The sequence below is a fragment of the Mauremys reevesii genome, unplaced genomic scaffold (assembly GCF_016161935.1).
Source record: "Mauremys reevesii isolate NIE-2019 unplaced genomic scaffold, ASM1616193v1 Contig82, whole genome shotgun sequence".
NCBI classification, from domain to species: domain Eukaryota; kingdom Metazoa; phylum Chordata; order Testudines; family Geoemydidae; genus Mauremys; species Mauremys reevesii.
The window spans coordinates 70518-81861 of record NW_024100898.1 but is presented as its reverse complement, the minus strand read 5'-3'; the positions used below and the strand labels follow the sequence as shown (position 1 = coordinate 81861).

The window sequence follows — 11344 nt, the reverse complement described above, 5'->3', positions numbered from 1 at the left end:
TTCTTTCCCCTGGGGCTCCCCTGCCCCCCAGCTTCCCTCCACTACAGCACCTTGTTGGGTTTCACAGCTCGCTGCAGGTTCTCGATCCACTTGTCGCGCTCTGCGGCTGAGCGGCAAGCAAAGCACTTGGTGCCGGACGCAGTGGTGACCTGAGGAAGAGAGAATGAGGAGCAGCTGAGCAGGGCCACATGTACTTCCATACACCCTGACAGGGGTGCCCAGCCATACGTCTCCTTCCCCTTCCAGTGCTGGGGAGACAACCCAGGAGTCCTGGCTCCTAGCCCCTGAGTTTAACCCTCCCAGACCCCACTCCCCTCCCAGAGCTGGGGACAGAACCCAGGAGTCCTGGCTCCCAGACCGCTGCTCTAACCCACCCACCAGACCCCACTCCCCTTCAAGAGCTGGGATAGAACCCAGGTGTCAAGGCTCCCAGCCCCCCTGCTCTAACCCACTGGATCCCACTCCCCTCCCAGAGCCAGGGACAGAACCCAGGAGTCCTGGCTCCCAGCCCCTGGGCCCTGCTCCCTTGCAGGTGCTAGCGCCCCGGGCTGGGCTGCCATACCTCGAAGCAAAACTCCTGGCCCAGGATGCTGCTGTGCACGGGTTTGATGATGGAGTCCTCATCCAGGTTGAGCTCCAGGGCCTCAGCCGCGCTGCTGGGGCTCAGCAGGGACTCGTGGGAGTGCGACTCCTTGAAGCTCTGCATGAGGCGGGCTCTGCGGGGGAGGGGAGCTGGTGAGACGGGGGGCTTGTGGGCCCTGTGTCTCGTGTCATTGGAGTGAGTCCAGTGCAGCAGGATCAAACACAGTGAATCTGGTGCCATGACACAAGCATGGGACGGGGAGAGGGAGGGGGAGACAACTGAGACATGGGCTCTGGAGCCGCTGAGGGGGGCGTGTGGGCAGCCAAGCTATGGGGGCATGGGGTCCTACAGCCTCCCGGGTGTGTGCAGAACATGCCCTAGCTGTGGCCATGGCACTGGTGAGACCACACAGACAGCTGGTGCCCGGGACGGGGGGTACCTGGGGGAATCAGCGCCTGGCCATGGGAGGGGCCCCTATAGACAATTCTGCACTGCCGGGGGGTCTGGACCGCAGAACGAGAGAGAGAGAAAGAGAGAAAGAGTCAGAGACAAACACAAATTAACTGAGTGGGGAGGAGGGCCCCACGCAGGGTCCCTGGGGGTCACCCTGGGAGGCTGCAACCCACAGGTAAATCACATAGCATTTTCATAGACACTAAGCCACATTAGAATAGGGACAGAGGGGCAGCACCATTACCCCCCTGTTACAGAGCAGGAAACAGACACAGAGGGGAAAGGGATTTAACCCCCACCTTCCCCTCCGCAAAATCACTCTAGTCTCTGGCAAAAGCTAAAGATAGAACACAGGAGCTTCCAGTCCCTGCCCCAAAATCCACTAGACCCCATGCCCCTCCTCGAGCTGGGTATAGAACTCAGGCATCCTGGCTCCCAAACCCTGCCACAAACCCACTAGACGTCAACCTCTCCCCTCTCCCAGCTGGGGCTAGAACCCCCCACCTCAACCTGCTAAACCCCACAGCCCTCCCTGAGCTGGGGATGGAACCCAGGAGCCCTGGCTCCCAGCCCCCCCAACCCACTAGACCCCCCCCCCCCGATCCTCCAAGCTAGAGACAGAAACCAGGAGTTCCCAACCCACTAGACCCCAACCCCCCACCCCCGATCCTCCAAGCCAGAGATAGAACCGAAGAGTTCTGGTTTCCAGCCCCCCAAACTCACTAGACCCCCCAATCCCCCAAGCCAGGGATAGAACCCAGGAGTCCTGGCTCTCAGTTCCCTGAGGATGCCCCATGCTGGCGAGGACACACAAGGCACCCCCCAGCTGGTGCAGGTGAGTGGCCGCCCCCAGCGGGTTATTTTTAGCGACTGGGCTGCGTAAGCAGAGAGGCCCCTGCGTCTCCGGGAGGCAGCGACTCAGAGCTCGGCTGGGCTCGGCTCTGCCGTCACTGGAGCAGAGTGGGGGCGGGCGCCGCTAAAAATACTCACCCGGCCAGGCAGGGATGTGTCGGCAGTGGGCCTGGGGTGCCAGGCAGAGCAGGGGCCCGTGGAGGGGAGCCCTGGAGCAGGCGCGGGGGAACCCAGACGGGGAACAGGAAAGGGGGGAAACCCAGTTTGAACTGGGGGAGCCTGGGGGGCAGGCAGGGAATACAAGGAGGGGGAAGCCCAGGCTGAGGGGAGAAGAGCCAGAGACATAGGAAAGGAGGAAGCCCAGGCTGGGGAGGGGGCAGGGGATGTGAATGGGGAGCCCGAGCAGAGTTGAGGGGCTGCTGAGGACACTGGGGGAGGGCCAGAGGGGAGGCAACTGGGCTACGGGGACAGGATAGGGGTGGGGGATCCCAAACCTGGTGGGGAGCCAGGAGTCCAGATACCAAGACAGCTGAACTCCTCCCAGCTGTGTCTACAAATGGGGGGCAGATCACAGGCACTCCCCAGTTTGCCTCCATACAGCCTCCATCCACATGCCTGCCCCTCCTATACACAGAGAGCCTGCACAGCCCTATAGACGTTATACGTCACACAAATACTGAGATGCAGCCACCTCTGGGCTGGGGTGAGGGGACTATAGAAACAGGATAGGAGTGTGAAACCGGATGGGCAGGAGAACCTTGTACCCAAGCAATACCCCAGTGAGGCTCCAGGGACTCCTTGGTGCCCGAATGTGCCAGGACACTGGAGCCCTTCCCCGCCTTGGAGCACAGCATCCCCAACTGGGGCCAGCCCTGACGCTGAAGGGAGTGCCCCCCACACCCCGAGTGCTGCACTGGGGCACAGGCAGAGCAGCCCCCACCCCACTTCCTTTCTCTGGAACCCTCCCACCTTGGTTTGTCCCCAGCCAGCCATGCTTGGGCTGCGCCCGGCCGTGGAAGATGCAGAAGTTCTACGACCAGAAGGGACCATCGTGATCATATAGTGACGTCTGCCCCTGCCCCCAGCCCCGCTATTGTGCAGGCCAGAGACTTGCCCCAGCTAATGCCTAGAGCAGAGCTTCTACAAACCAGCATTTAGGAGTGCATGAGTGTGTGTGTATACATGCATGTGCACCTGTGTGTGTGTGCGCGTGCGCGGAGGTGTGTGCCTGTGTGCATACGTGCATGTGTGCCTGTGTGTGTGTGTGCAGGTGTGTGCCTGTGTGTGTGCGCATGTGTGCATAAGTGTGTGTGTATACATGCATGTGTGCCTGTGTGTGTGCACGCGCAGGTGTGTGCCTGTGTGCATGAGTGTGTGTGTATACATGCATGTGTGCCTCTGTGTGTGTGCGTGCAGGTGTGTGCCTGTGTGCGTGTGTGTATATACATGCATGTGTGCCTGTGTGTGTGTGTGCGCGCGCATGCAGGTGTGTGCCTGTGTGCATGAGTGTGTGTGTATATGTGCATGTGCGCCTGTGTGTGTGTGTGCACGTGTGTGCACAGGTGTGTGCCTGTGTGCGTGAGCGTGTGCACATGCATGTGTGCGTGAGTGTGCGTGTGCGTGTGTGTGTTGGGGGGGTTAACTTTCTTCCCACCCCACCCCTGTGGTCAATCTTGCTGGATCCTGACATGAAAGTCTCACAATCCTGAGTTACTAAGCTCCTCATACAGCAAAAGTTTGGCATGGCTTTAACCTCTCACATGCGCGCACGCACACACACGTCACAAATGCACACACACTGACATGCATGCACCACATACACATGCACCTGGGGCCCAGGGCTGGCTCCAGACCCCAGCGCGCCAAGCGCGAGCTTGGGGTGGCGTCCCGCGGGAGGGTGGCAGGCGGCTCCGGTGGACCTCCCGCAGGCATGCCTGCGGAGGGTCCGCTGGTCCCACGGCTCCGGTGGAGCATCCGCAGGCGCGTCTGCAGGAGGTCCACCGGGGCCGCGGGACCGGTGACCGCCAGAGCGCCCCCCACGGCGTGCCGCCCTGCTTGGGGCAGTGGAAATCCTAGAGCCGCCCCTGCTGGGGCCCCCCCATGTCCCCACACCCACTCGGGCAGGTGTCTGTGCCCCCTGCTTGTGCCTTCCCTGCTCCCTGCTCTCCCCACTGGGCCAGCGAGGACTCACCGGGTGGGGCAGGGACTTGGGCTGGCATGGGGGGGGCAGGCTCCAGCAGCCAGGGAGACAGAGAGGACCAGTCGGGCCAGGGCTGGGATCTCTGCCAAGCCGGATCCGGCTTCTGCTCCTGGCTCCCACCCACCATCTCCGGCTATAAACAGCTCCCGGCACCCAGCAGCACCACTTCCGCCTGCCAGCCCCACTTCCCCAGCTGGCTGCCTCCCCCCACCCCCATTCCCGCCCCCCCTCACACCAGCTGCCTCCCCCACCCCTCATCCCCTACTGGCTATCTCCCTTTCCTGCTCCCCACTGGCTGCTTCCCCCAATTCCTCCCAACTGGTTACCTCCCTCAACCACTCCCCTCACCATTCCCTCCACTGGTTGCCTCTTTCCCCTCTGCTACCCCATAACCACCCCACCACAGGCCGCCCCCACGCCCAGTTGCCTCCCACTGCTCTCTTTCCTCCTTGCCCTCCTCCTCCCTCTACTTCCCCCAGCTTCCTTCCTATCACTGGCTGCCGCCCATCCATGATGCCCCCTCCTCTCTTCCCTCCCCCCAACTCCCCCTTTCCCAGTCCTGCATAACCCCCAAATGGAGAGTACACCTCTGAAAGCGACACCAGCAACTCCAGATGCAGGAAGTGTGACAGGGCACAGCCCCTGGCAGAGAACGGACTGGAGGGGACAATCCCCCCCATGCAACCTCCTCCTGTCACGTGAGGTCGTAACAAAGTTTTATCAATGAAGCCCCATAGGTGCCTGCCCGTCATTACTGACATGTCTACTGTCGAGGTGGGTTGCAGGGGCTGTTAAGACAGGGATCCCTCGAGATGCAACTGCCTCTGGTGTGGGGCAGCCGTTTCCATGGAGAAGGAAGAGACAGTTGACCTTGTGTGTGCCTGGGGGCCCTGACCAGGGTAGTGATCCCTGGCAGCGTGGGCAGAGTCTGCGCCTTGGAGCCCCACGCTGCTCTCTGCAGCACTGCCATGAGGTGGGATATGGACAGGAGGGGCTCTCTCACCTGTCATGGTCAGCACTCCGGAACCGTGGCAGGATCTGGCGGAAACTGCTGGTCCGGTCCAGTTTAGGCTGGCTCTTTGTCCGTTTGATGGAGCTCTTCAAACGCCGGCTCAGGAAGCCCTGCTGTGGGTAGGGGACAGACAGAGTGAGATGGTGAGGCGGCACTGAGGGAGCCAGGACTCCTGGGTTTTAGTGCCAACTCTGGGAAGGGAGTGGGAGCTAGTGGGTTTGGGGGGGTGGAGTGGGAGCCAGGACTCAGGGGTTCTATCCCCGGCTCTGGGAGGAGAGTGAGAGCTCCCCTGCTCTAACCACTTAACTCCACTACCCTCTCAGAGAACCCACGCACGTGGGGGGCAGTGAGCATGAACGTGTGTGTATGTGCACGCGCGTGCGTGTGCGCCTGTGAGAGCCTCTGAGCGTCAGTCCTTCTGTCAGTGAGTGAGAGTCTGGGGGGTGTGAATCAATGAGTAGAAGTGCCCGTGTGAGTCTAGACCCATGTGTCAGTGTGAGGGTGACTGCGCGTCTCCATGTGTGTCAGGGCAGGGGAGGTCTCTCACCGAGGGCCGGAATGGGGGTGCCGGGGGCGCGTCCATGTTGATGCTGTATTGCTTCCCTGCAGGGACGCTCTTCCTCCGGGAGCGGCTCACGTGGTGTTCTGAAAACAGAGTGTGGGGGAGAGATCTGGTTACTGGGGGGGAGGGGGTGGGGTCAGAATTCCACCACGGGGTGCCCCAGCCCTGCCCACCCTGCAAGAGTAACAACCAAGACCCTGAAGGGAACCCCACCATCCTACTCAGCACTACAACCAGCTCAAGGACTCTGCCCTGCAGGCCATGGCAGCTCTGATCCAGCCTCAGGGCAGGGAACTGGCTGGCTCAGGTGGTGGGGAATGGGGCACGGGGCCTTTCCTCTCTAGGGAGTGCTGGCTCCTATCTGGCCCCAGGGGAGGGAACTGACTGGCTCAGGGGGTGGGCCATGGGGCACGGGGCCTGTCCCCTCTAGGGGTCATCGGCTCTAATCCAGCCCCAATGAGGGGGACTGACTGGGGGAGAGGATGAGCCCACCCTGCAGCCTTGGAAACCCAGATATTGGGAACAAGCTGCATGTGATAGCTGGGGGCAGCACATCTTCTGCCAGCATCAAAGCAGAGACACCCCCCATCCATATGGGAGTCTGGCAGCCAGGCCTCCTGCATTCGGGGGATGGGGCGGGTGAGACTGGGAATCAAGGTGCCTGGGTTCTCTCCATGCTCTATAGCTGCATGCGGCTTCCCCTCTTGTATGAGGTCACCAGAGAACGGGGCGCCTCCCCAGGGGTGGTGATGGGAGTTCAGCTAGGGCTCCACCCCCCACACTCAAGGAAGCAGGCACTGGTGGGAAGTTGGGGAGCCCCCCAATTCCGCTCAGTATCTGTGGCCACTTCATCGCTGATGAAGGTGCAGGAGTCTCCTGGTATGCGGAGGATCACAAGCACCATGCGGAGACAGAGACAGCCCAGTGCCCCAACTTTACTTGTGCCACACAGATACCGGCACTGTGACCCCCCTAATGTGCACAGACACCCCCAACATGCTTCCCAGCCCCCACACTGCCCTCCCAGAGCAAGGGATAGAATCCTGCAGGCCTGACACCCCACCGCTGTAACCTATTAGAGGAGCAGATAAAACACCCTGAACCTGCCCCCTTTCACCTCTGTCAGCTGGGTGCGAGCACCACCCCTGCCTGCTCCCCACTACGTGTTACAAGTTTGAGGGGACTCAGCCTAGTTCTGGTCAGGCCAGCTGGCTTCATCCCTGGGCCAGACTCCACACAACCTGTCCTCAGCCCCAGCAGCTGCTGCCCAGGGGCCGAGGCTCCCCGCTTCCCCCAGTACTGCAGTAATGAGAGTGGGACAGGTCAGCTCATTAATACTCAGGCGGGGAAGCCGGGAGAGCAGGGGGCATGAGAGACGGCAGAATTGCATCAGGGCATATTGGCAGGGGTGAGAGTCAGGGCAAGCATATGATTCCCAGGCTGGAGGCTCTCATGGTTGGTGTGTAATCCGGAGGGGCTGGGCATGTTTGTTGGGGGGGGTATACTCTCAGGGAGGCTCAGTGAAGGTGTTGGAGGTATGCACCTATGGGTGGTGGGCTCAGTGGGGATATGCACCCGTGTGTGTGGCTTAGTGGGAGTGTTGGGGGTATGCACCATGGGTGGGGGGCTCAGTGGGAATGTTGGGGGTATGATCCCATGGGTAGGGGGCTCAGTGAGGGTGTTTGAGGTATGATCCTTTAGGTGGGGAGGTCAGTGGGGTCTTGAGGATATGCACCCATGGGTGGGAGGTCTCAGTGGGGTTATGATCCCATGGGCGGGGGGCTCAGTGGAGGTGTTGGGGGTTGAGGTGATTCATCAGGGGTCACTCGAGCCTCTCAGTTAGTGCTGGCCTCACAGCAGCACTATGGGCCTGTGCTGCAGGGAGCAGGGCGGGGGCAGCAGGGGGCTCTGCCCAGGCAGTCAGGGCTCCCCATTGCCCCAGGGCGGTGCTAGGGGCTGGACTGCAGGGAGCTGGGTAGTGGGTCATTTCCTCCCAGTCTCGGTTCAGTGCACAGGTGAACTAGTTCTGCCTCCCCTGGAGCAGGATCGGCTGTCCTCTGCAGTGTTACTATGTGGCAGTTTCCTGGCTGACATGCTCTGCCCCAGAGGTGGCCGCATTTGTGGGGGCAGAGGAGTAGCCTCACATGCTGTTAGTAAAGGGCTCCCCTCGGGCTGAAAGGGTTCAACTGGGAGCTGGGAACACGCCAGCTGTGCCAGCTCAATGCAGCCTCCCCCGCTCCGGCTCCCCCAGCCCCTCTGCCTTTGCTGTGAAAGGCCCTTGGTTACACGCAGCCCAGCCAGAGCCTGCTCCTCCCCCCAGCAGGTCTCCATGGAAAACACCCTGCCATTTCCCATCCATGATGCCTCATTAACAGGGAGTGGTAGCAGCACTCGGAGGGGGATGCAGCTGTTCCCCAGAAACTCTACACAGCCAATATAGTAGGATCCCTTGCCCAGTGGTGAGATGCAGCCGCCTCTGGGGTGGGGCGCGGGGGATATTTATACAGGGATCCCTCACCCAGTGCTAAGATGCAGCCGCCTCTGGGGTGGGACCTGGGTGCTGTTTATACAGGGATCCCTCACCCAGTGCTAAGATGCAGCTGCCTCTGGGGTGGGGCCTAGGTTCTGTTTATACAGGGATCCCTTGCATGGTGCTGAGATGCAGCCATGTCTAGGGTGGGGCATGGGGGATTTGGCTGGGATGCCAGGAGGAAATCAGAGTCCAGGAGGGGCCTGCGAGGACCGGGGCCAACAGGTCCCTTAGACACAGCTGTCACTAGTGACAAGTTTTACCAACTTTGCAGAGTAAAGTTGCGCAGTTGCTCACCCATTATCTGGGTCCTGCCAGGCAGCGAATTCCCCAGGGCTAGGACACACAGGCAACCCCACTGCCCAGGGATGGGAGAGAATATCTGACACCAGACACGAGTCTAGGACTGTGGAGCCCTGGGTTCAGTTTCCGGCTCTGCCACAGACTGCCTGTGTGACCCTGGGCCGGTCACTAAGCCTCAGTCCCTATCTGTGTCACACCCGTAATGGCCCTGCCCTGCCACACAGGGAGTGTTGGGATCAATCCATTCTGGATTGCGAGGTAATAGGGGGCAGGTCAGTCCCTAAGAGAGATAGAGAGGATCACACACCAATGCCTGGGAGAGAACCCATGAGTCCTGACTCCTAGGTGTGCATTAACTCCATCTCTGCCTGATTTTGGGGACAGGAACACTGGGGGCTATCAGGGTCCCCAGCTGATTTCAGTGTGTCTCCCCCTGGGGAGAGCTGTCCCTCCTCCCACAGCATCAGGACTGGGGCCCTTGCTGTGTGTGTGGCTGGCATCTTCCCACAGCCCAGCGCCCTGATCCTAGTGCAGGGGCTGCCCACCCCCAGTCGGGGGACAATCATGCCAGGAGTTGCCCGCGTCCTACTTTCCCTGCTCAGTGACTCATGCAAGCGATTGATCCAGGCATGGAGCAGGGTGGCTGCTGACATCGGGGTCACCAACGCACACACATTCCTCATGCCTGACTCGCCTCAAACCTGAAGCCCCAAGAGCCCTTTGTAGCCATCAAATGCTGCAGAGCTTTTGTAGCTGCCTCTTAAAATAAACTAAAAAGGTGTGGGGAGGATGTGGGATCGAACTGAGGGGCATCGGCAGGGCTGGGACAGCAGGGGCTGTGGGTCAGGATTGAGGGATGTGGGCAGAGCGGAGGGCGCTCAGGCTGGGGCAGCAGGTGGCTGCGGGTCGGGATTGAGGACATGGGCAGAGTGGAGGGGGCCCAGGCTGGGACAGCAAGTGGCTGGATCGGGATTGAGGGACATGAGCAGAGCAGAGGGGGCCCAGGCTGGGACAGCAGGTGGCTGCGGGTCGGGATTGAGGGACATGGGCAGAGTGGAGGGGACCCAGGATGCGGCAGCAGGTGGCTGCGGGTCGGGATTGAGGGATACGAGCAGAGCAGAGGGGGCCCAGGCTGGGGCAGCAGGTGGCTGCGGGTCGGGATTGAGGACATGGGCAGAGTGGAGGGGACCCAGGATGCGGCAGCAGGTGGCTGGGTCGGGATTGAGGGATACGAGCAGAGCAGAGGGGGCCCAGGCTGGGGCAGCAGGGGGCTGTGGGTCAGGATTGAAGGATGTGGGCAGAGCGGAGAGCGCCCAGGCTGGGGCAGCAGGGGGCTGGGTCGGGATTGAGGACATGGGCAGAGTGGAGGGGACCCAGGCTGGGACAGCAGGTCGGGATTGAGGGATGTGGGCAGAGCAGAGGGGCCCAGGCTGGGGGTCAGGATTGAGGGATACGGGCAGAACAGACGGGATCCTTGCTGGGCAAGCTGGGGGCTGCGGGTCAGGATTAAGGGGCACTGGCTATGGGGTGGGAGGACCCCCTTGTCAGGGCTGTGAGACATCAGCAGGACTGTGGGAGGGAGATGGTACGTCTTCTAGTGCTAACTCAACAATATTTTTGTCTAAGCATGTTTTCCTGGTGCTCTGTGACCTAGCCCCCCACTCCTTACTAGGTCAGTATTCTGGGAGGGAGCCAAGCCGGCACCGGAGCGTGTCCGTCAGGAAGCGGCCCTGACAGAGTGACAGGCGATTGATGGAGAAGCAGGCTGGGAGGCTGTGGGAGCATGTGAGCAGAATGAGAACCAAAGGGAAACAATTAGCGTCAAAGAGACACTCACTCCAGTTAACCCTTCACCTCCCATAACACTACCACCAAGGACCCTCCTGCCCCCAGAGACCGAAATCCCCCCACATCCATCCCCAGAGATGGCTCACGCTCTGTCCATCCCTGGACAGATCAACCATCCACTCCTCCAAACACACCATATATATCCATCTGTCTAGCAAAGACATAGCTAGAGCCCTGATTGTCCATCATCCCTCGGGAAATGTCTGTTCATCATCATACTTCCTGTTCTCCACACATACATGCCAAGCCACTGACCTAAGCACTCATCCTTCCACAACATCCATCCATCCTTATATGCACCATTCTATCCATTCATCCCTCCAACACCATCTATCTCCATGCACACTCTCTATCCTTCACCATGCACTTGTCTTCACACCCATCTACCTATCCGTTCATTCATCCCCGTACACCCTTCCAACACCATCTATCTCCATGCACAACCCTCCATCCGTCACCATGCACTCTCCTTCACACACATCTTCCTATCCGTTCTATCCATTCATCCCCATACACCCCTCCAACACCATCTACCTCCATGCACAACCCTCCATTCAGCACCATGCACTCTCCTTCACACACATCTACCTATCCCAGGGGTGGCCAACCTGTGGCTCCGGAGCCACATGCGGCTCTTCAGAAGTTAATATGAGGCTCCTTGTATAGTCACCGACTCTGGGGCTGGAGCTACAGGTGCCACCTTTCCAGTGTGTCGGGGGTGCTCACTGCTCAACCCCTGGCTCTGCCACCGGCCCTGCCCCCACTCCACCCCTTCCCACCCCCTCCCCTGAGCCTGCTGTGCCCTCATTCCTCCCCCGCCCCGAGCCTCCTGCATGCGATGAAACAGCTAATTGGGAGGTCCAGGAAGGGATGGGGAGGTGCTGCGGCAGGGCTTCCGGTGGGTGGGAGGCGCTGGGAGCGGGAGCTGCTGAAGTACTACTGTGTCTCTTTGGCAATGTACATTGGTTAATTCTGGCTCCTTCTCAGGCTCAGGTTGGCCA

At 60.5% G+C, this 11344-nt stretch overlaps 1 protein-coding gene across 14 annotated transcripts in view; it reads right to left on the bottom strand.

Annotated features, from left to right (window-relative positions):
• Positions 1-11344, bottom strand: part of SYNGAP1 (synaptic Ras GTPase activating protein 1) — a 49069-nt gene that overhangs the window by 17914 nt on the left and 19811 nt on the right. For 10 of the 14 annotated variants that reach the window (XR_005592425.1, XM_039519064.1, XM_039519059.1 and 7 more), the window contains 4 exons: positions 5648-5745; positions 5092-5213; positions 563-716; positions 51-149 (listed from right to left, as the gene is read on the bottom strand). Coding sequence is in view for 13 of the 14 variants with exons in the window: in XM_039519064.1 (XP_039374998.1) it covers positions 51-149; positions 563-716; positions 5092-5213; positions 5648-5745 (473 nt within the window). In the remaining variant the exon portion in view is untranslated. Of the gene's footprint in view, positions 1-50; positions 150-562; positions 717-5091; positions 5214-5647; positions 5746-10164; positions 10269-11344 lie in introns of all 14 variants that reach the window. The other 4 variants (XM_039519070.1, XM_039519069.1, XM_039519072.1 and 1 more) reach the window with 3 other exon arrangements.